The sequence below is a fragment of the Rhodnius prolixus genome, unplaced genomic scaffold (genome assembly GCF_049639745.1).
Source record: "Rhodnius prolixus isolate KJV_2025 unplaced genomic scaffold, Rpr scaffold_22, whole genome shotgun sequence".
NCBI lineage: Eukaryota > Metazoa > Arthropoda > Insecta > Hemiptera > Reduviidae > Rhodnius > Rhodnius prolixus.
The window spans coordinates 1,131,334-1,158,143 of record NW_027411617.1 but is presented as its reverse complement, the minus strand read 5'-3'; the positions used below and the strand labels follow the sequence as shown (position 1 = coordinate 1,158,143).

Here is a 26,810-nt window from a genome sequence, read left to right as displayed (position 1 = left end):
TGAAGTTAAAACTTTCACTGTTTCGTACGAAACTAAATTTTAACTCTAAATATCTCGTTTTCTACGAAATATAAACGAAATCTACCGAGTAGTTTTAGAGATAATTGAAGTTAAAGCATTCAATGTTTCAAACTAAACCAATATTTATCATTAAATATCTCGTTTCCTACTCGTCAGGTATTTACGACATTTTATACACTTATAGACAATAGTAGTCTCCATATACAAGTGAAATATAAACGAAATCTATCGATTAGTTTTCGAGATAATTGATATTAAATATTTCACTGTTTCAAACGAAACCAAAACTTAACCCTTAATATCTCGTTTGCTACTCGACAGATTTTTACGAAATCTTATACATTAATGGACAAAAGTAGTCTCCATATACAGGTGAAATATAAACGAAATTTGTCGATTAGTTTTCGAGATAATTGAAGTTAAATATTTCACTGTTTTAAACGAAACCAAACTTTAACTCTAATTATCTCGTTTCCTGTTTGACAAATATTTATGAAACAATATATATTTATAGACAATAGTAGTGCCCATATACAGGTGAAATATAAACGAAATCTATCAAGTAGTTTTCGAGATAATTGATGTTAAATATTTCACGGTTTCAATCGAAATCAGATTTCAACTCTAAATACCACGTTTGCTACACGGCAAATTTTTACGAAATTTTTATACATTAATAGACAATAGTAGTCTCCATATACAGGTGAAATACCAACGAAATCTATCGAGTAGTTTTCGAGATAATTGAAATTAAATATTTCACTGTTTCAAACGAAACCAAAACTTAACCCTTAATATCTCGTTTCATGCTCGACAGATTTTTACTAAATTTTATACATTTATAGACAATAGTAGTCTCCATATACAGGTGAAATATAAACGAAATCTATCGAGTAGTATTCGAGTTAATTCAAGTTAAATATTTCACTGTTTCAAACGAAACCAAACTTTAACTCTAAATATCTCGTTTCCTACTCGACAGATTTTTACGAAATCTTATACAATAATGGACAAAAGTAGTCTCCATATACAGGTGAAATATAAACGAAATTTGTCGATTAGTTTTCGAGATAATTGAAGCATAATATTTCACTGTTTCAAACAAAACCAAAATTTAACTCCAAATATCTCGGTTTCTATTTGATAGATTTTTACGAAATTGCATTCTTTTTTAGATAATAGTAGTCTCCATATACTGGTAATAAATAAAAGAAATCTATCGAGTAGTTTTCGAGATAATTGAAGTTAAAAATTTCACTTTTTCGTACGAAACTAAAATTTAACTTTAATTATCTCGTTTCATGCTCGATAGATATTTACGAAACTTTATACATTTATAGACAATATTAGTGTCTATACACAGGTGAAATATAAATGAAATCAAACGAGTAGTTTTCGATATAATTGAAGTTAAATATTTCACTATTTTAAATGAAACCAAACTTTAACTTTAAATATCTCGTTTCCTATTCTACAGGTTTTTACGAAATTGTATACATTTATAGACAATAGTATTCTCCATATACAGGTGAAATATAAACGAAATCTATTAGGTAGTTTTCGAGATAATTGAAGTTAAATATTTCACTGTTTTAAACGAAACCAAACTTTAACTCTAATTATCTCGTTTACTGTTTGACAAATATTTATGAAACAATATATATTTATAGACAATAGTAGTGCCCATATACAGGTGAAATATAAACGAAATCTATCGAGTAGTTTTCGAGATAATTGATGTTAAATATTTCACGGTTTCAATCGAAATCAGATTTCAACTCTAAATACCTCGTTTGCTACACGACAAATTTTTACGAAATTTTATACATTAATAGACAATAGTAGTCTCCATATACAGGTGAAATACCAACGAAATCTATCGAGTAGTTTTCGAGATAATTGAAATTAAATATTTCACTGTTTCAAATGAAACCAAACTTTAACTGTAATTATCTCGTTTTCTGCTCGACTGATATTTACCAAATTTCATGCGTTTATAGACAATAGTTGTCTCCATATACAGCTAAAATATAAACCAAATCGATCGCGTACTTTTCGAGATATTAGAAGTTAGAGATTTCGTTGTTTTAAACAAAACTAAAATTAAACTTTAAATATTTCGTTTCCTACTCGACAGATTTTTATTAAATTTTATACATTTATAGACAATAGTAGTCTCCATATACAGGTAAACTATGAACGAAATCCATCGAGTAGTTTTCGAGATAATTGAAGTTAAATATTTCCCTTTTTCAAACGAAACCAAAATTTAACTTTAAATATCTCGTTTCCTATTCTACAGGTTTTTACGAAATTGTATACATTTATAGACAATAGTAGTTTCCGTATACAGGTAAAATATGAACGAAATCCATCGAGTAGTTTTCGAGATAATTGAAGTTTAATATTTCCCTTTTTCAAACGAAACCAAAATTTAACTTTAAATATCTCGTTCCCTATTCTACAGGTTTTTACGAAATTGTATACATTTATAGACAATAGTATTCTCCACATACAGGTGAAATATAAACGAAATCCATCGAGTAGTTTTCGAGATAATTGAAGTTAAATATTTCCCTTTTTCAAACGAAACCAAAATTTAACTTTAAATATCTCGTTTCCTATTCTACAGGTTTTTACGAAATTGTATTCATTTATAGACAATAGTATTCTCCATATACAGGTGAAATATGAACGAAATCCATCGAGTAGTTTTCGAGATAATTGAAGTTAAATATTTCCCTTTTTCAAACGAAACCAAAATTTAACTTTAAATATCTCGTTTCCTATTCTACAGGATTTTACGAAATTGTATACATTTATAGACAATAGTAGTTTCCATATACAGCTAAATATGAACGAAATCCATCGAGTAGTTTTCGAGATAATTGAAGTCAAATATTTCCGTTTTTCAAACGAAACCAAAATTTAACTTTAAATATCTCGTTTCCTATTCTACAGGTTTTTACGAAATTGTATACATTTATAGACAATAGTATTCTCCATATACAGGTGAAATATAAACGAAATCCATCGAGTAGTTTTCGAGATAATTGAAGTTAAATATTTCCCTTTTTCAAACGAAACCAAAATTTAACTTTAAATATCTCGTTTCCTATTCTACAGGTTTTTACGAAATTGTATACATTTATAGACAATAGTATTCTCCATATACAGGTGAAATATAAACGAAATCTATTGGGTAGTTTTTGAGATAATTGAAGTTAAATATTTCACTGTTTTAAACGAAACTAAACTTTAACTCTAATTATCTCGTTTCTTGTATGACAAATATTTATGGAACAATATATATTTATAGACAATAGTAGTGTCCATATACAGGTGAAATACCAAAGAAATCTATCGAGTAGCTTTCGAGATAATTGAAATTAAATATTTCACTGTTTCAAATGAAACCAAACTTTAACTCTAATAATCTCGTTTCCAGCTCGACTGATATTTACCAAATTTCATACTTTTATAGACAATAGTTGTCTCCATATACAGCTAAAAAATAAACGAAATCTGTCGATTAGTTTTCGAGATAATTGAAGTATAAAATTTCAAGGTTTCAAACAAAATCAGACTTCGACTCTAAATATCTCGCTTTCGATTTGACAGATTTTTACGAAATTTCATACATTTATAGAAAATAGTAGTCTCCATGTACAGGCAAAATATAAACGAAATTTGTCGATTAGTTTTCGAGATAATTGAAGTTTATGATTTCACTGTTTCAAACGAAACCAAAATTTAACTCCAAATATCTCGGTTTCTATTTGATAGATTTTTACGAAATTGCATTCTTTTTTAGATAATAGTAATCTCCATATACTGGTAAAAAATAAAAGAAATCTATCGAGTAGTTTTGGAGGTAATTGATGTTAAATAATTCACTTTTTCATACGAAAAAAAATTTAACTCTAATTATCTCGTTTCCTGCTCAATAGATATTTACGAAACTTTATACATTTATAGACAATATTAGTGTCTATATACAGGTGAAATATAAATGAAATCAATCGAGTAGTTTTCGAGATAATTGAAGTTAAATATTTCACTATTTTAAATGAAACCAAACTTTAACTCTAAATATCTCGTTGCCTATTCTACAGGTTTTTACGAAATTGTATACATTTATGGACAATAGTATTCTCCATATACAGGTGAAATATAAACGAAATCCATCGAGTAGTTTTCGAGATAATTGAAGTTAAATATTTCCGTTTTTCAAACGAAACCAAAATTTAACTTTAAATATCTCGTTTCCTATTCTACAGGTTTTTACGAAATTGTATACATTTATAGACAATAGTATTCTCCATATACAGGTGAAATATAAACGAAATCCATCGAGTAGTTTTCGAGATAATTGAAGTTAAATATTTCCCTTTTTCAAACGAAACCAAAATTTAACTTTAAATATCTCGTTTCCTATTCTACAGGTTTTTACGAAATTGTATACATTTATAGACAATAGTATTCTCCATATACAGGTGAAATATAAACGAAATCTATTGGGTAGTTTTCGAGATAATTGAAGTTAAATATTTCACTGTTTTAAACGAAACTAAACTTTAACTCTAATTATCTCGTTTCTTGTATGACAAATATTTATGGAACAATATATATTTATAGACAATAGTAGTGTCCATATACAGGTGAAATACCAACGAAATCTATCGAGTAGTTTTCGAGATAATTGAAATTAAATATTTCACTGTTTCAAATGAAACCAAACTTTAACTCTAATTATCTCGTTTCCAGCTCGACTGATATTTACCAAATTTCATACTTTTATAGACAATAGTTGTCTCCATATACAGCTAAAAAATAAACGAAATCTGTCGATTAGTTTTCGAGATAATTGAAGTATAAAATTTCAAGGTTTCAAACGAAATCAGACTTCAACTCTAAATATCTCGCTTTCGATTTGACAGATTTTTACGAAATTTCATACATTTATAGAAAATAGTAGTCTCCATGTACAGGCAAAATATAAACGAAATTTGTCGATTAGTTTTCGAGATAATCGAAGTTTATGATTTCACTGTTTCAAACGAAACCAAAATTTAACTCCAAATATCTCGGTTTCTATTTGATAGATTTTTACGAAATTGCATTCTTTTTTAGATAATAGTAATCTCCATATACTGGTAAAAAATAAAAGAAATCTATCGAGTTTGTTTTGGAGATAATTGATGTTAAATAATTCACTTTTTCATACGAAAAAAAATTTAACTCTAAATATCTCGTTTTCTACGAAATATAAACGAAATCTACCGAGTAGTTTTAGAGATAATTGAAGTTAAAGCATTCAATGTTTCAAACTAAACCAATATTTAACATTAAATATCTCGTTTCCTACTCGTCAGGTATTTACGACATTTTATACACTTAAAGACAATAGTAGTCTCCATATACAAGTGAAATATAAACGAAATCTATCGATTAGTTTTCGAGATAATTGAAGTTAAATATTTCACTGTTTCAAACGAAACCAAACTTTAACCCTTAATATCTCGTTTCATACTCGACAGATTTTTACTAAATTTTATACATTTATAGACAATAGTAGTCTCCATATACAGGTGAAATATAAACGAAATCTATCGAGTAGTATTCGAGTTAATTGAAGTTAAATATTTCACTGTTTCAAACGAAACTAAACTTTAACTCTAAATATCTTGTTTCCTACTCGACAGATTTTTACGAAATCTTATACATTTATAGACAAAAGTAGTCTCCATATACAGGTGAAATATAAACAAAATCTATCGAGTAGTTTTCGAGATAATTGAAGTTAAAAATTTCACTGTTTCGTACGAAACTGAAACTTAACTCTAAATATCTCGTTTTCTACTCGAAGGATCGTTACGAAATTCTATACAATTGTTGACATTAGTTGTCTCCATATACAGCTAAAATATAAACCAAATCGATCGCGTACTTTTCGAGATATTAGAAGTTAGAGATTTCGCTGTTTTAAACAAAACTAAAATTTAACCCTAAATATCTCGTTTCCTACTCGACAGATTTTTACGAAATTTTATACAGTTATAGACAATAGTAGTTTCCATGCTCAGGTAAAATATAAACGAAATCTACCGAGTAGATTTAGAGATAATTGAAGTTAAATATTTCCCTTTTTCAAACGAAACCAAACTTTAACTCTAATTATCTCGTTTCCTGTTTGACAAATATTTATGAAACAATATATATTTATAGACAATAGTAGTGCCCATATACAGGTGAAATATAAACGAAATCTATCGAGTAGTTTTCGAGATAATTGATGTTAAATATTTCACGGTTTCAATCGAAATCAGATTTCAACTCTAAATATCTCGTTTCCTACACGACAGATTTTTACGAAATTTTATACATTAATAGACAATAGTAGTCTCCATATACAGGTGAAATACCAACGAAATCTATCAAATAGTTTTCGAGATAATTGAAATTAAAGATTTCACTGTTTCAAATGAAACCAAACTTTAACTCTAATTATCTCGTTTTCTGCTCGACTGATATTTACCAAATTTCATGCGTTTATAGACAATAGTTGTCTCCATATACAGCTAAAATATAAACCAAATCGATCGCGTACTTTTCGAGATATTAGAAGTTTATGATTTCACTGTTTCAAACGAAACCAAAATTTAACTCCAAATATCTCGTTTCCTACTTGACAGATTTTTACTAAATTTTATACATTTATAGACAAAAGTAGTCTCCATATACAGGTGAAATATAAACGAAATTTGTCGATTAGTTTTCGAGATAATTGAAGTATAAGATTTCACTGTTTCAAACAAAACCAAAATTTAACTCCAAATATCTCGGTTTCTATTTGATAGATTTTTACGAAATTGCATTCTTTTTTAGATAATAGTAGTCTCCATATACTGGTAATAAATAAAAGAAATCTATCGAGTAGTTTTGGAGATAATTGATGTTTAAAATTTCACTGTTTCAAACGAAACCAAACTTTAACTCTAATTATCTCGTTTCCTGCTCTATAGATATTTACTAAACTTTATACATTTATAGACAATATTAGTGCCTATATACAGGTGAAATATAAATGAAATCAATCGAGTAGTTTTCGAGATAATTGAAGTTAAATATTTCACTGTTTTATACGAAACCAAACTTTAACTTTAAATATCTTGTTTCCTATTCTACAGGTTTTTACGAAATTGTATACATTTATAGACAATAGTATTCTCCATATACAGGTGAAATATAAACGAAATCCATCGAGTAGTTTTCGAGATAATTGAAGTTAAATATTTCCCTTTTTCAAACGAAACCAAAATTTAACTTTAAATATCTCGTTTCCTATTCTACAGGTTTTTACGAAATTGTATTCATTTATAGAAAATAGTATTCTCCATATACAGGTGAAATATGAACGAAATCCATCGAGTAGTTTTCGAGATAATTGAAGTTAAATATTTCCCTTTTTCAAACGAAACCAAAATTTAACTTTAAATATCTCGTTTCCTATTCTACAGGATTTTACGAAATTGTATACATTTATAGACAATAGTAGTTTCCATATACAGCTAAATATGAACGAAATCCATCGAGTAGTTTTCGAGATAATTGAAGTCAAATATTTCCCTTTTTCAAACGAAACCAAAATTTAACTTTAAATATCTCGTTGCCTATTCTACAGGTTTTTACGAAATTGTATACATTTATAGACAATAGTATTCTCCATATACAGGTGAAATATAAACGAAATCCATCGAGTAGTTTTCGAGATAATTGAAGTTAAATATTTCCGTTTTTCAAACGAAACCAAATTTAACTTTAAATATCTCGTTTCCTATTCTACAGGTTTTTACGAAATTGTATACATTTATAGACAATAGTATTCTCCATATACAGGTGAAATATAAACGAAATCCATCGAGTAGTTTTCGAGATAATTGAAGTTAAATATTTCCCTTTTTCAAACGAAACCAAAATTTAACTTTAAATATCTCGTTTCCTATTCTACAGGTTTTTACGAAATTGTATACATTTATAGACAATAGTATTCTCCATATACAGGTGAAATATAAACGAAATCTATTGGGTAGTTTTCGAGATAATTGAAGTTAAATATTTCAGTGTTTTAAACGAAACTAAACTTTAACTCTAATTATCTCGTTTCTTGTATGACAAATATTTATGGAACAATATATATTTATAGACAATAGTAGTGTCCATATACAGGTGAAATACCAACGAAATCTATCGAGTAGTTTTCGAGATAATTGAAATTAAATAATTCACTGTTTCAAATGAAACCAAACTTTAACTCTAATTATCTCGTTTCCAGCTCGACTGATATTTACCAAATTTCATACTTTTATAGACAATAGTTGTCTCCATATACAGCTAAAAAATAAACGAAATCTGTCGATTAGTTTTCGAGATAATTGAAGTATAAAATTTCAAGGTTTCAAACGAAATCAGAATTCAACTCTAAATATCTCGCTTTCGATTTGACAGATTTTTACGAAATTTCATACATTTATAGAAAATAGTAGTCTCCATGTACAGGCAAAATATAAACGAAATTTGTCGATTAGTTTTCGAGATAATCGAAGTTTATGATTTCACTGTTTCAAACGAAACCAAAATTTAACTCCAAATATCTCGGTTTCTATTTGATAGATTTTTACGAAATTGCATTCTTTTTTAGATAATAGTAATCTCCATATACTGGTAAAAAATAAAAGAAATCTATCGAGTAGTTTTGGAGATAATTGATGTTAAATAATTCACTTTTTCATACGAAAAAAAATTTAACTCTAAATATCTCGTTTTCTACGAAATATAAACGAAATCTACCGAGTAGTTTTAGAGATAATTGAAGTTAAAGCATTCAATGTTTCAAACTCAACCAATATTTAACATTAAATATCTCGTTTCCTACTCGTCAGGTATTTACGACATTTTATACACTTAAAGACAATAGTAGTCTCCATATACAAGTGAAATATAAACGAAATCTATCGATTAGTTTTCGAGATAATTGAAGTTAAATATTTCACTGTTTCAAACGAAACCAAACTTTAACCCTTAATATCTCGTTTCATACTCGACAGATTTTTACTAAATTTTATACATTTATAGACAATAGTAGTCTCCATATACAGGTGAAATATAAACGAAATCTATCGAGTAGTATTCGAGTTAATTGAAGTTAAATATTTCACTGTTTCAAACGAAACTAAACTTTAACTCTAAATATCTTGTTTCCTACTCGACAGATTTTTACGAAATCTTATACATTTATAGACAAAAGTAGTCTCCATATACAGGTGAAATATAAACGAAATCTATCGAGTAGTTTTCGAGATAATTGAAGTTAAAAATTTCACTGTTTCGTACGAAACTAAAACTTAACTCTAAATATCTCGTTTTCTACTCGAAGGATCGTTACGAAATTCTATACAATTGTTGACATTAGTTGTCTCCATATACAGCTAAAATATAAACCAAATCAATCGCGTACTTTTCGAGATATTAGAAGTTAGAGATTTCGCTGTTTTAAACAAAACTAAAATTTAACCCTAAATATCTCGTTTCCTACTCGACAGATTTTTACGAAATTTTATACAGTTATAGACAATAGTAGTTTCCATGCTCAGGTAAAATATAAACGAAATCTACCGAGTAGATTTAGAGATAATTGAAGTTAAATATTTCCCTTTTTCAAACGAAACCAAACTTTAACTCTAATTATCTCGTTTCCTGTTTGACAAATAATTATGAAACAATATATATTTATAGACAATAGTAGTGCCCATATACAGGTGAAATATAAACGAAATCTATCGAGTAGTTTTCGAGATAATTGATGTTAAATATTTCACGGTTTCAATCGAAATCAGATTTCAACTCTAAATATCTCGTTTCCTACACGACAGATTTTTACGAAATTTTATACATTAATAGACAATAGTAGTCTCCATATACAGGTGAAATACCAACGAAATCTATCAAATAGTTTTCGAGATAATTGAAATTAAAGATTTCACTGTTTCAAATGAAACCAAACTTTAACTCTAATTATCTCGTTTTCTGCTCGACTGATATTTACCAAATTTCATGCGTTTATAGACAATAGTTGTCTCCATATACAGCTAAAATATAAACCAAATCGATCGCGTACTTTTCGAGATATTAGAAGTTTATGATTTCACTGTTTCAAACGAAACCAAAATTTAACTCCAAATATCTCGTTTCCTACTTGACAGATTTTTACTAAATTTTATACATTTATAGACAAAAGTAGTCTCCATATACAGGTGAAATATAAACAAAATTTGTCGATTAGTTTTCGAGATAATTGAAGTATAAGATTTCACTGTTTCAAACAAAACCAAAATTTAACTCCAAATATCTCGGTTTCTATTTGATAGATTTTTACGAAATTGCATTCTTTTTTAGATAATAGTAGTCTCCATATACTGGTAATAAATAAAAGAAATCTATCGAGTAGTTTTGGAGATAATTGATGTTTAAAATTTCACTGTTTCAAACGAAACCAAACTTTAACTCTAATTATCTCGTTTCCTGCTCTATAGATATTTACTAAACTTTATACATTTATAGACAATATTAGTGCCTATATACAGGTGAAATATAAATGAAATCAATCGAGTAGTTTTCGAGATAATTGAAGTTAAATATTTCACTGTTTTATACGAAACCAAACTTTAACTTTAAATATCTTGTTTCCTATTCTACAGGTTTTTACGAAATTGTATACATTTATAGACAATAGTATTCTCCATATACAGGTGAAATATAAACGAAATCCATCGAGTAGTTTTCGAGATAATTGAAGTTAAATATTTCCCTTATTCAAACGAAACCAAAATTTAACTTTAAATATCTCGTTTCCTATTCTACTGGTTTTTACGAAATTGTATTCATTTATAGACAATAGTATTCTCCATATACAGGTGAAATATGAACGAAATCCATCGAGTAGTTTTCGAGATAATTGAAGTTAAATATTTCCCTTTTTCAAACGAAACCAAAATTTAACTTTAAATATCTCGTTTCCTATTCTACAGGATTTTACGAAATTGTATACATTTATAGACAATAGTAGTTTCCATATACAGCTAAATATGAACGAAATCCATCGAGTAGTTTTCGAGATAATTGAAGTCAAATATTTCCCTTTTTCAAACGAAACCAATATTTAACATTAAATATCTCGTTTCCTACTCGTCAGGTATTTACGACATTTTATACACTTAAAGACAATAGTAGTCTCCATATACAAGTGAAATATAAACGAAATCTATCGATTAGTTTTCGAGATAATTGAAGTTAAATATTTCACTGTTTCAAACGACACCAAACTTTAACCCTTAATATCTCGTTTCATACTCGACAGATTTTTACTAAATTTTATACATTTATAGACAATAGTAGTCTCCATATACAGGTGAAATATAAACGAAATCTATCGAGTAGTATTCGAGTTAATTGAAGTTAAATATTTCACTGTTTCAAACGAAACTAAACTTTAACTCTAAATATCTTGTTTCCTACTCGACAGATTTTTACGAAATCTTATACATTTATAGACAAAAGTAGTCTCCATATACAGGTGAAATATTAACGAAATCTATCGAGTAGTTTTCGAGATAATTGAAGTTAAAAATTTCACTGTTTCGTACGAAACTAAAATTTAACTCTAAATATCTCGTTTTCTACTCGAAGGATCGTTACGAAATTCTATACAATTGTTGACATTAGTTGTCTCCATATACAGCTAAAATATAAACCAAATCGATCGCGTACTTTTCGAGATATTAGAAGTTAGAGATTTCGCTGTTTTATACAAAACTAAAATTTAACCCTAAATATCTCGTTTCCTACTCGACAGATTTTTACGAAATTTTATACATTAATAGACAATAATAGTCTCCATATACAGGTGAAATACCAACGAAATCTATCAAATAGTTTTCGAGATAATTGAAATTAAAGATTTCACTGTTTCAAATGAAACCAAACTTTAACTCTAATTATCTCGTTTTCTGCTCGACTGATATTTACCAAATTTCATGCGTTTATAGACAATAGTTGTCTCTATATACAGCTAAAATATAAACCAAATCGATCGCGTACTTTTCGAGATATTAGAAGTTTATGATTTCACTGTTTCAAACGAAACCAAAATTTAACTCCAAATATCTCGTTTCCTACTTGACAGATTTTTACTAAATTTTATACATTTATAGACAAAAGTAGTCTCCATATACAGGTGAAATATAAACGAAATTTGTCGATTAGTTTTCGAGATAATTGAAGTATAAGATTTCACTGTTTCAAACAAAACCAAAATTTAACTCCAAATATCTCGGTTTCTATTTGATAGATTTTTACGAAATTGCATTCTTTTTTAGATAATAGTAGTCTCCATATACTGGTAATAAATAAAAGAAATCTATCGAGTAGTTTTGGAGATAATTGATGTTTAAAATTTCACTGTTTCAAACGAAACCAAATTTTAACTCTAATTATCTCGTTTCCTGCTCTATAGATATTTACTAAACTTTATATATTTATAGACAATAGTAGTGTCCATATACAGGTGAAATATAAACGAAATCTATCGAGTAGTTTTCGAGATAATTGATGTTAAATATTTCACGGTTTCAATCGAAATCAGATTTCAACTCTAAATATCTCGTTTCCTACAAGACAGATTTTTGCGAAATTTTATACAATTGTTGACATTAGTTGTCTCCATATACAGCTAAAATATAAACAAAATCGATCTAGTGCTTTTCGAGATATTTGAAGTTAAATATTTCGTTGTTTTAAATGAAACCAAACTTTAACTCTAATTATCTCGTTTCCTGCTCGACTGATATTTACCAAATTTCATACGTTTATAGACAATAGTTGTCTCCATATACAGCTAAAATATAGTCGAAATCTATCGATTAGTTTTCGAGATAATTGAAGTATAAAATTTCAAGGTTTCAAACGAAATCAGACTTCAACTCTAAATATCTCGCTTTCGATTTGACAGATTTTTACGAAATTTCATACATTTATAGAAAATAGTAGTCTCCATGTACAGGCAAAATATAAACGAAATTTGTCGATTAGTTTTCGAGATAATTGAAGTTTATGATTTCACTGTTTCAAACGAAACCAAAATTTAACTCCAAATATCTCGGTTTCTATTTGATAGATTTTTACGAAATTGCATTCTTTATTAGATAATAGTATTCTCCATATACTGGTAAAAAATAAAAGAAATCTATCGAGTAGTTTTGGAGATAATTGATGTTAAATAATTCACTTTTTCATACGGAAAAAAATTTAACTCTAATTATCTCGTTTCCTGCTCAATAGATATTTACGAAACTTTATACATTTATAGACAATATTAGTGTCTATATACAGGTGAAATATAAATGAAATCAATCGAGTCGTTTTCGAGATAATTGAAGTTAAATATTTCACTATTTTAAATGAAACCAAACTTTAACTCTAAATATGTCAGTTTCTATTTGACACATTTTTCCGAAATATTATACATTTATAGGCAACCGTAGTTTCCATATACAGCTAAAATATAAACCAAATCGATCGCGTACTTTTCGAGATATTAGAAGTTTATGATTTCACTGTTTCAAACGAAACCAAAATTTAACTCCAAATATCTCGTTTCCTACTTGACAGATTTTTACTAAATTTTATACATTTATAGACAAAAGTAGTCTCCATATACAGGTGAAATATAAACGAAATTTGTCGATTAGTTTTCGAGATAATTGAAGTATAAGATTTCACTGTTTCAAACAAAACCAAAATTTAACTCCAAATATCTCGGTTTCTATTTGATAGATTTTTACGAAATTGCATTCTTTTTTAGATAATAGTAGTCTCCATATACTGGTAATAAATAAAAGAAATCTATCGAGTAGTTTTGGAGATAATTGATGTTTAAAATTTCACTGTTTCAAACGAAACCAAACTTTAACTCTAATTATCTCGTTTCCTGCTCTATAGATATTTACTAAACTTTATACATTAATAGACAATATTAGTGCCTATATACAGGTGAAATATAAATGAAATCAATCGAGTAGTTTTCGAGATAATTGAAGTTAAATATTTCACTGTTTTATACGAAACCAAACTTTAACTTTAAATATCTTGTTTCCTATTCTACAGGTTTTTACGAAATTGTATACATTTATAGACAATAGTATTCTCCATATACAGGTGAAATATGAACGAAATCCATCGAGTAGTTTTCGAGATAATTGAAGTTAAATATTTCCCTTTTTCAAACGAAACCAAAATTTAACTTTAAATATCTCGTTTCCTATTCTACAGGATTTTACGAAATTGTATACATTTATAGACAATAGTAGTTTCCATATACAGCTAAATATGAACGAAATCCATCGAGTAGTTTTCGAGATAATAGAAGTCAAATATTTCCCTTTTTCAAACGAAACCAAAATTTAACTTTAAATATCTCGTTGCCTATTCTACAGGTTTTTACGAAATTGTATACATTTATAGACAATAGTATTCTCCATATACAGGTGAAATATAAACGAAATCCATCGAGTAGTTTTCGAGATAATTGAAGTTAAATATTTCCCTTTTTCAAACGAAACCAAAATTTAACTTTAAATATCTCGTTTCCTATTCTACAGGTTTTTACGAAATTGTATACATTTATAGACAATAGTATTCTCCATATACAGGTGAAATATAAACGAAATCTATTGGGTAGTTTTCGAGATAATTGAAATTAAATATTTCACTGTTTCAAATGAAACCAAACTTTAACTCTAATTATCTCGTTTCCAGCTCGACTGATATTTACCAAATTTCATACATTTATAGAAAATAGTAGTCTCCATGTACAGGCAAAATATAAACGAAATTTGTCGATTAGTTTTCGAGATAATCGAAGTTTATGATTTCACTGTTTCAAACGAAACCAAAATTTACCTCCAAATATCTCGGTTTCTATTTGATAGATTTTTACGAAATTGCATTCTTTTTTAGATAATAGTAATCTCCATATACTGGTAAAAAATAAAAGAAATCTATCGAGTAGTTTTGGAGATAATTGATGTTAAATAATTCACTTTTTCATACGAAAAAAAATTTAACTCTAAATATCTCGTTTTCTACGAAATATAAACGAAATCTACCGAGTAGTTTTAGAGATAATTGAAGTTAAAGCATTCAATGTTTCAAACTAAACCAATATTTAACATTAAATATCTCGTTTCCTACTCGTCAGGTATTTACGACATTTTATACACTTAAAGACAATAGTAGTCTCCATATACAAGTGAAATATAAACGAAATCTATCGATTAGTTTTCGAGATAATTGAAGTTAAATATTTCACTGTTTCAAACGAAACCAAACTTTAACCCTTAATATCTCGTTTCATACTCGACAGATTTTTACTAAATTTTATACATTTATAGACAATAGTAGTCTCCATATACAGGTGAAATATAAACGAAATCTATCGAGTAGTATTCGAGTTAATTGAAGTTAAATATTTCACTGTTTCAAACGAAACTAAACTTTAACTCTAAATATCTTGTTTCCTACTCGACAGATTTTTACGAAATCTTATACATTTATAGACAAAAGTAGTCTCCATATACAGGTGAAATATAAACGAAATCTATCGAGTAGTTTTCGAGATAAATGAAGTTAAAAATTTCACTGTTTCGTACGAAACTAAAACTTAACTCTAAATATCTCGTTTTCTACTCGAAGGATCGTTACGAAATTCTATACAATTGTTGACATTAGTTGTCTCCATATACAGCTAAAATATAAACCAAATCAATCGCGTACTTTTCGAGATATTAGAAGTTAGAGATTTCGCTGTTTTAAACAAAACTAAAATTTAACCCTAAATATCTCGTTTCCTACTCGACCGATTTTTACGAAATTTTATACAGTTATAGACAATAGTAGTTTCCATGCTCAGGTAAAATAGAAACGAAATCTACCGAGTAGATTTAGAGATAATTGAAGTTAAATAATTCCGTTTTTCAAACGAAACCAAAATTTAACTTTAAATATCTCGTTTCCTATTCTACAGGTTTTTACGAAATTGTATACATTTATAGACAATAGTATTCTCCATATACAGGTGTAATATAAACGAAATCCATCGAGTAGTTTTCGAGATAATTGAAGTTAAATATTTCCCTTTTTCAAACGAAACCAAAATTTAACTTTAAATATCTCGTTTCCTATTCTACAGGTTTTTACGAAATTGTATACATTTATAGACAATAGTATTCTCCATATACAGGTGAAATATAAACGAAATCTATTGGGTAGTTTTCGAGATAATTGAAGTTAAATATTTCACTGTTTTAAACGAAACTAAACTTTAACTCTAATTATCTCGTTTCTTGTATGACAAATATTTATGGAACAATATATATTTATAGACAATAGTAGTGTCCATATACAGGTGAAATACCAACGAAATCTATCGAGTAGTTTTCGAGATAATTGAAATTAAATATTTCACTGTTTCAAATGAAACCAAACTTTAACTCTAATTATCTCGTTTCCAGCTCGACTGATATTTACCAAATTTCATACATTTATAGAAAATAGTAGTCTCCATATACAGCTAAAAAATAAACGAAATCTGTCGATTAGTTTTCGAGATAATTGAAGTATAAAATTTCAAGGTTTCAAACGAAATCAGACTTCAACTCTAAATATCTCGCTTTCGATTTGACAGATTTTTACGAAATTTCATACCTTTATAGAAAATAGTAGTCTCCATGTACAGGCAAAATATAAACGAAATTTGTCGATTAGTTTTCGAGATAATCGAAGTTTATGATTTCACTGTTTCAAACGAAACCAAAATTTAACTCCAAATATCTCGTTTCCTATTCTACAGGTTTTTACGAAATTGTATACATTTATAGACAATAGTATTCTCCATATACAGGTGAAATATAAACGAAATCTATTGAGTAGTTTTCGAGATAATTGAAGTTAAATATTTCACTGTTTTAAACGAAACCAAATTTTAACTCTAAATATCTCGTTTGCTACACGACAAATTTTTACGAAATTTTATACATTAATAGACAATAGTAGTCTCCATATACAGGTGAAATACCAACGAAATCTATCGTGTAGTTTTCGAGATAATTGAAATTAAATATTTCACTGTTTCAAATGAAACCAAACTTTAACTCTAATTATCTCGTTTTCTGCTCGACTGATATTTACCAAATTTCATGCGTTTATAGACAATAGTTGTCTCAATATACAGCTAAAATATAAACCAAATCGATCGCGTACTTTTCGAGATATTAGAAGTTAGAGATTTCGCTGTTTTAAACAAAACCAAAATTAAACTTTAAATATTTCGTTTCCTACTCGAGAGATTTTTATTAAATTTTATACATTTATAGACAATAGTAGTCTCCATTTACAGGTGAAATATAGACGAAATCTATCGAGTAGCATTCGAGTTAATTGAAGTTAAATATTTCACTGTTTCAAACGAAACCAAAATTTAACTCTAAATATCTCGTTTTCTACGAAATATAAACGAAATCTACCGAGTAGTTTTAGAGATAATTGAAGTTAAAGCATTCAATGTTTCAAACTAAACCAATATTTAACATTAAATATCTCGTTTCCTACTCGTCAGGTATTTACGACATTTTATACACTTAAAGACAATAGTAGTCTCCATATACAAGTGAAATATAAACGAAATCTATCGATTAGTTTTCGAGATAATTGAAGTTAAATATTTCACTGTTTCAAACGACACCAAACTTTAACCCTTAATATCTTGTTTCATACTCGACAGATTTTTACTAAATTTTATACATTTATAGACAATAGTAGTCTCCATATACAGGTGAAATATAAACGAAATCTATCGAGTAGTATTCGAGTTAATTGAAGTTAAATATTTCACTGTTTCAAACGAAACTAAACTTTAACTCTAAATATCTTGTTTCCTACTCGACAGATTTTTACGAAATCTTATACATTTATAGACAAAAGTAGTCTCCATATACAGGTGAAATATAAACGAAATCTATCGAGTAGTTTTCGAGATAATTGAAGTTAAAAATTTCACTGTTTCGTACGAAACTAAAATTTAACTCTAAATATCTCGTTTTCTACTCGAAGGATCGTTACGAAATTCTATACAATTGTTGACATTAGTTGTCTCCATATACAGCTAAAATATAAACCAAATCGATCGCGTACTTTTCGAGATATTAGAAGTTAGAGATTTCGCTGTTTTAAACAAAACTAAAATTTAACCCTAAATATCTCGTTTCCTACTCGACAGATTTTTACGAAATTTTATACAGTTATAGACAATAGTAGTATCCATGCGCAGGTAAAATATAAACGAAATCTACCGAGTAGATTTAGAGATAATTGAAGTTAAATATTTCCCTTTTTCAAACAAAACCAAACTTTAACTCTAATTATCTCGTTTCCTGTTTGACAAATATTTATGAAACAATATATATTTATAGACAATAGTAGTGCCCATATACAGGTGAAATATAAACGAAATCTATCGAGTAGTTTTCGAGATAATTGATGTTAAATATTTCACGGTTTCAATCGAAATCAGATTTCAACTCTAAATATCTCGTTTCCTACACGACAGATTTTTACGAAATTTTATACATTAATAGACAATAATAGTCTCCATATACAGGTGAAATACCAACGAAATCTATCAAATAGTTTTCGAGATAATTGAAATTAAAGATTTCACTGTTTCAAATGAAACCAAACTTTAACTCTAATTATCTCGTTTTCTGCTCGACTGATATTTACCAAATTTCATGCGTTTATAGACAATAGTTGTCTCCATATACAGCTAAAATATAAACGAAATCGATCGCGTACTTTTCGAGATATTAGAAGTTTATGATTTCACTGTTTCAAACGAAACCAAAATTTAACTCCAAATATCTCGTTTCCTACTTGACAGATTTTTACTAAATTTTATACATTTATAGACAAAAGTAGTCTCCATATACAGGTGAAATATAAACGAAATTTGTCGATTAGTTTTCGAGATAATTGAAGTATAAGATTTCACTGTTTCAAACAAAACCAAAATTTAACTCCAAATATCTCGGTTTCTATTTGATAGATTTTTACGAAATTGCATTCTTTTTTAGATAATAGTAGTCTCCATATACTGGTAATAAATAAAAGAAATCTATCGAGTAGTTTTGGAGATAATTGATGTTTAAAATTTCACTGTTTCAAACGAAACCAAACTTTAACTCTAATTATCTCGTTTCCTGCTCTATAGATATTTACTAAACTTTATATATTTATAGACAATAGTAGTGTCCATATACAGGTGAAATATAAACGAAATCTATCGAGTAGTTTTCGAGATAATTGATGTTAAATATTTCACGGTTTCAATCGAAATCAGATTTCAACTCTAAATATCTCGTTTCCTACAAGACAGATTTTTGCTAAATTTTATACAATTGTTGACATTAGTTGTCTCCATATACAGCTAAAATATAAACAAAATCGATCTAGTGCTTTTCGAGATATTTGAAGTTAAATATTTCGTTGTTTTAAATGAAACCAAACTTTAACTCTAATTATCTCGTTTCCTGCTCGACTGATATTTACCAAATTTCATACTGTTGGAACCCCAACTTCACTTTGCTGCATAATTGAACAGCTACATAATTTTTGTAAATAGAAAAAAAATAATTTTTATATGTACATATGATTGCTTATCAAAGAAAAATAAAAAAGGAAAAGAGGCAAATAGCCCATTTTAAAAAGTCTTTCTCAAGACTCTGGAATGGCAATGTGGTTCTTTGGACGGTACAGAGATAGCGACGCAGTCGCGACGCCAGGGCGCAGCACGGTCGACTTCGCTATAAAAAGGGCAGAATCGGCCGTGTCTGCATCAGTCCAAGATAATTTTTCAACGGGAAAACATCCACAATAGCTACCTTAGCTGGAAGATTGCTGACTGGGCCTTACTCTCAACCTGGATCTCTGTACCGGCCAAAGGACCTCACTGTCCGGACCAGAACAAAAAATCGATCACTTAACCCCTGTATTGTGAAGAAAGAAGAAAGAAGGAAGTGCAGCACACGATACGCCTTGGTTTACCAGCTACGAAGGCGAGCCGAACGCCAGCGCTGCCGCAGTGCGAGACAAGAGCGAGGACCAAGCCCAGCACACGAGCCGCTGCAGTTCGCCAGCTACGGAGGCAAGCCAAATCACCAGCGCTGCCACAGTGCGAGATACGAGCGAGGACCAGGCCAATTGGTACCGGGGTTTATCGGGGTGCTGGCCACACTGCCGGGGCTCCCAAAGCCGGTTGACTGGTATTAGCGAACGGCCCTTTTCAGGGCCTCTCACATCACTTTTGCTGTGGCCTCGCGCTGGGAGCAAGCCATTCTCGGAGCGGCGCAGTCACTTCAACCAACAGTGTGAACGGCCCTTTTCAGGGCCACCCAACTGTACGGCTACCCCGCTGGGGAGCGCCATAGGCGAGTCAAGCGCCGACACATTTTTTTGTGAACGGTCCTTTTCAGGGCCATCCAGTCACTTGTACCTGCGAGCGGTGAGAAGAAGAGCTTGTATACTGGACTTCATCCCTCGGCCGCATTAGTATACAACAATTGGTGACCCCGACGTGATGACTGAAGCGAGGGACGCACCGCTCGAGCCTGCACCGGACACAGAGGCTGTAAGCCTCGTGAAGTTACCCCAGTTCTGGGAGGAAAATCCAGCATTATGGTTTCTACAAATCGAAGCTCTATTTGGGGCCTTCAAGATCAAGAGCGAGGCTGGACGATTTCAAGCCCTGGTTGGTCAGCTACCATATCAGGTGCTTACACAAATAGCCGGCTCAGTGCAGTCACCTGGTCCAGTGCCTTACACGTCAACGAAGGAAAAACTGATCGCTATCTACAGTCAAAGCCAGGAGAGAAGGATACTAAGGCTTCTGGAACAAACACAGCTTGGCGACATGACTCCTTCACAGCTGTTGCGACAAATGCAAAACCAAGCGGGTACAGCGATGTCGGACGGCGTCTTACGTACCGTTTGGCTGCGAGCACTACCGCAGAGAGTGCGAGGGATTCTAGCCGCTATTGAACAGGACGACCTAGACAAGTTGGCCACTGTGGCAGACAAGGTAATGGAGGTAGACTCCAATACCTCTGTTCACGCTGTGAGGGATACTGACGGCGACAGACTTGCTCGACTGGAGAAGCAACTGCAAGATTTGCACGAGCAATTTTCTTCATTGGCCACTACCATTCAGCGCAGCAACCGTGGAAGAAGTAGGTCCCGGAACCGTGACCAAGGAGCTCCCAAGGATGGGTATTGCTACTACCACCACAAGTTCGGGGAGAAGGCCACAAAGTGCAAGAAACCTTGCAAATGGGAGACCACCAGCCAGCCGTCAACAAATGGGACGCGGTAGACGGGAAGGCGGAAGCCGCTACCGCTAATAAATTCCGCCGTCTCTTCGTCACTGACATAAAAACAGGGACAAGATACCTGGTGGACACTGGCGCGGCGATATCCATCATCCCCAACTGTAACAAGGCCAGGGAACGAGACTCAGGATTCAGCCTGTATGCGGCTAACGGCACTCCAATCCCAACTTATGGAGAGCAAAGGAAGAGCTTGGATCTTGGCTTACGCCGACTGTCGTGTGGGATTTCATCGTGGCCAACGTCACGCAGCACATACTTGGGGCAGACTTTCTCGCCGGAAGCAATCTGGTGGTTGATTTGGCCCAGCGCTGTCTAATGGACCGGACCACAGGACTCGCAACTATAGGGTCCATTGAAGTCGTGGAGCTACTAGAGCTATCTACTGTACCACCGCACGTACCATTTAGGGAGTTGCTGCTACAGTTCCCTACTTTAACGAAGGTTGGCTCACATAAGGTACGACAAAACAACGGGATATTTCATCACATTGAAACTACAGGGCCTCCCGTATGCAGCAGGGCGCGCAGATTGCCGCCAGGCAAGTATCAAGCTGTCAAGGAGGAGTTCCAGCAAATGATGAACGACGGTATTTGTCGGCCATCCAAGAGCCCATGGGCCAGCCCACTGCATGTGGTTGAGAAGAAGGATGGAACATTGCGACCTTGCGGTGACTACCGCCTGCTGAATAGCAAGACCGTGCCAGACCGATACAATGTGCCTAACTTGCACGACTTCACGATTCAGTTATACGGCACTAAGATTTACTCGGCTCTGGATATAAACAAGGCGTACCATCATATACCAGTGGCGGAAGAAGACATTCCGAAGACGGCTATAATCACACCGTTTGGCCTATTCGAGTTCGTCAAGATGACGTTCGGTCTAAGAAACGCAGCCCAGACCTTTCAGCGATACATGGACCACCTTTTTAGGGATCTACCATTCGTGTTCGTCTACGTAGACGATATACTCATTGCGTCCAAGGATGAGCGAGAACACGAAGCCCACCTAAAAGTAGTGTTCCAGCGGCTGAGTGAGCGAGGGCTGACGCTAAGGACTGATAAATGTGTACTGGGACAACCGACAGTCAGCTTCTTGGGGTACACCGTGTCACCAGACGGGATCTGCCCACTCCAGGAGAAGGTGAAAGCTATTCGGGAACTACCAAAACCAGCCACCATCTATGATCTAAGGAGATTTCTTGGGGTGGTAAACTTCTACAGGAAGTGCCTTCCCAACGCAGCCACCACCCAGAGAGAGCTCAACAAATATCTCCACCACGCTAAACGCAGAGATAAGACGCCTATAGTGTGGTCGAGGGAAGCAGAAGCGGCCTACGAGAAGACCAAGGAGGACCTTGCGAATGCAACATGCATAGCACATCCTTCACCGGACTCTCAGCTATCAGTAGCTTGTGACGCCAGCAACATCGGCATGGGAGCAGTGCTACAGCAACAGGAAGAGGGCACACTACAGCCGCTAGGGTTCTTCTCTAAAGCGTTCAACAAGGCGCAACAAAACTACAGCACCTACGACCGAGAGCTTCTGGCAGTGTATGAGGCAATACGCTACTTCAGACCCATGATTGAGGGCAGGCATATCCTAATATACACCGACCACAAGCCACTAACCTACGCAATGCTACAGAGCAATAAGACCTTGTGTCCCAGGAGATTACGGCACTTGAACTACATCTCTCAATTCTCCACGGATATACGCTACCAGCGGGGAGAGGACAACACCGTGGCTGATGCTTTATCGAGGATTGCGGAGGTAACTGTACTGAACAACTTTCAGAACCTAGCTGCAGCTCAGAAACGGGACGAAGAAATCGATACCCAAGAGAAAAGGGAGACTCTTCGCCTCCAGCTAGTTCCGGTACCTGGTGCAGAGTACAGTCTTTTCTGCGAGACCACAAAGGGAACACCCAGGCCATACGTACCAGGGGAATTAAGGAAGCCAATCTACGAGAATCTGCACAGCCTTAGCCATCCAGGGATCAGAGCATCAAGGAAGCTGGTGACCGCTAGATTCTTCTGGCCAAACATGGAAAAGGACGTAGCATATTGGGCAAAACACTGCATACCCTGTCAACGGGCCAAGGTCAACCGACACACCTCAACATCGCTTGGGTCCTTCATGCCGTCCAAGAAATTTGAACACGTTCACCTAGACTTAGTCGGACCACTCCCACCATCAGACGGGAAAGAATATCTCCTGACAATGGTCGACCGAGCGACCGGGTGGCCGGAAGCGATACCTCTGACTAGCATCACCGCTACCGCTGTGGCAGAGGCCTTCTATCGCCACTGGATAGCTCGATATGGAGTACCAGTCCGCCTAACAACTGATAGAGGAAGGCAATTCGAGTCGACGCTGTTCAACCAGCTAGCGCAACTTCTAGGGATCACGCATCTCAGGACAACGGCTTACCATCCACAAAGCAACGGAATGGTAGAACGATGGCACCGTTCCCTGAAGAGCGCACTTCGGACGAGGCTAGAAGAGGCCAGCAAATGGACAAAGACCTTGCCTACGGTCCTGCTAGGACTAAGGTCGGCTCTAAGGAGAACCACCGTGCTAAGCGCAGCAGAGGCAGTGTTGGGACAGCCACTACGTTTGCCCGGAGAAATATTCATGCCTCCTCGAACTCAAGAACCCACAGACGCCAGTTTACAACTGTTACGGCAGGAATGGGCACGAACCATCAGTCCAACGCAAACGAAATGTTTTGTCAGCCCGGACCTGGAAAAGTGCACACACGTATTCTTACGAGAAGAGGTTCACAAGCGGTCACTGACGCCACCTTATTCAGGACCGTACCTAGTGCGGAAACGGGATGACAAAACGGCTACAGTGCAACTACCCGGCAGGGAAGACCGAGTTTCGTTGGACCGCCTCAAGCCAGCCTACCTACTGGAGGAGAGCCAACAGGATGCACCAAAACCTCCAGAGCCTTCTACCGCCAACGATGAAGGAAGCGAGCATCGGTCAACTAGACCATCGAGGACCATCAGGCGGCCAGTGCGATTTGCAACGTAGCTCTTCAATTAGGGCGGAGGCATGTTGGAACCCCAACTTCACTTTGCTGCATAATTGAACAGCTACATAATTTTTGTAAATAGAAAAAAAATAATTTTTATATGTACATATGATTGCTTATCAAAGAAAAATAAAAAAGGAAAAGAGGCAAATAGCCCATTTTAAAAAGTCTTTCTCAAGACTCTGGAATGGCAATGTGGTTCTTTGGACGGTACAGAGATAGCGACGCAGTCGCGACGCCAGGGCGCAGCACGGTCGACTTCGCTATAAAAAGGGCAGAATCGGCCGTGTCTGCATCAGTCCAAGATAATTTTTCAACGGGAAAACATCCACAATAGCTACCTTAGCTGGAAGATTGCTGACTGGGCCTTACTCTCAACCTGGATCTCTGTACCGGCCAAAGGACCTCACTGTCCGGACCAGAACAAAAAATCGATCACTTAACCCCTGTATTGTGAAGAAAGAAGAAAGAAGGAAGTGCAGCACACGAGACGCCTTGGTTTACCAGCTACGAAGGCGAGCCGAACGCCAGCGCTGCCGCAGTGCGAGACAAGAGCGAGGACCAAGCCCAGCACACGAGCCGCTGCAGTTCGCCAGCTACGGAGGCAAGCCAAATCACCAGCGCTGCCACAGTGCGAGATACGAGCGAGGACCAGGCCAATTGGTACCGGGGTTTATCGGGGTGCTGGCCACACTGCCGGGGCTCCCAAAGCCGGTTGACTGGTATTAGCGAACGGCCCTTTTCAGGGCCTCTCACATCACTTTTGCTGTGGCCTCGCGCTGGGAGCAAGCCATTCTCGGAGCGGCGCAGTCACTTCAACCAACAGTGTGAACGGCCCTTTTCAGGGCCACCCAACTGTACGGCTACCCCGCTGGGGAGCGCCATAGGCGAGTCAAGCGCCGACACATTTTTTTGTGAACGGTCCTTTTCAGGGCCATCCAGTCACTTGTACCTGCGAGCGGTGAGAAGAAGAGCTTGTATACTGGACTTCATCCCTCGGCCGCATTAGTATACAACACATACGTTTATAGACAATAGTTGTCTCCATATACAGCTAAAATATAGACGAAATCTATCGATTAGTTTTCGAGATAATTGAAGTATAAAATTTCAAGGTTTCAAACGAAATCAGACTTCAACTCTAAATATCTCGCTTTCGATTTGACAGATTTTTACGAAATTTCATACATTTATAGAAAATAGTAGTCTCCATGTACAGGCAAAATATAAACGAAATTTGTCGATTAGTTTTCGAGATAATTGAAGTTTATGATTTCACTGTTTCAAACGAAACCAAAATTTAACTCCAAATATCTCGGTTTCTATTTGATAGATTTTTACGAAATTGCATTCTTTATTAGATAATAGTATTCTCCATATACTGGTAAAAAATAAAAGAAATCTATCGAGTAGTTTTGGAGATAATTGATGTTAAATAATTCACTTTTTCATACGAAAAAAAATTTAACTCTAATTATCTCGTTTCCTGCTCAATAGATATTTACGAAACTTTATACATTTATAGACAATATTAGTGTCTATATACAGGTGAAATATAAATGAAATCAATCGAGTAGTTTTCGAGATAATTGAAGTTAAATATTTCACTATTTTAAATGAAACCAAACTTTAACTCTAAATATGTCAGTTTCTATTTGACACATTTTTCCGAAATATTATACATTTATAGGCAACCGTAGTTTCCATATACAGGTGAAATATGAACGAAATCCATCGAGTAGTTTTCGAGATAATTGAAGTTAAATATTTCCCTTTTTCAAACGAAACCAAAATTTAACTCTAAATATCTCGTTTTCTACTCGAAGGATCGTTACGAAATTCTATACAATTGTTGACATTAGTTGTCGCCATATACAGCTAAAATATAAACCAAATCGATTGCGTACTTTTCGAGATATTAGAAGTTAGAGATTTCGCTGTTTTAAACAAAACTAAAATTTAACCCTAAATATCTCGTTTCCTACTCGACAGATTTTTACGAAATTTTATACAGTTATAGACAATAGTAGTTTCCATGCTCAGGTAAAATATAAACGAAATCTACCGAGTAATTTTAGAGATAATTGAAGTTAAAGCATTCAATGTTTCAAACTAAACCAATATTTAACATTAAATATCTCGTTTCCTACTCGTCAGGTATTTACGACATTTTATACACTTATAGACAATAGTAA

At 33.0% G+C, this 26,810-nt stretch overlaps 2 protein-coding genes across 3 annotated transcripts in view; both read left to right on the top strand.

Annotated features, from left to right (window-relative positions):
- Positions 1–26,810, top strand: part of LOC141457520 (CUGBP Elav-like family member 1-A) — a 585,923-nt gene that overhangs the window by 81,880 nt on the left and 477,233 nt on the right. The window lies entirely within an intron of this gene.
- Positions 20,765–21,556, top strand: LOC141457569 (uncharacterized). The gene has a single exon (XM_074134738.1). It carries the CDS (start codon positions 20,765–20,767, stop codon positions 21,554–21,556), a length of 792 nt encoding a protein of 263 aa, XP_073990839.1.

What these genes read in the sequence shown, in the direction of transcription:
- LOC141457569 (XM_074134738.1), top strand. Translation starts at nt 20,765, where the DNA reads ATGACTGAAGCGAGGGACGCACCGCTCGAGCCTGCACCGGACACAGAG.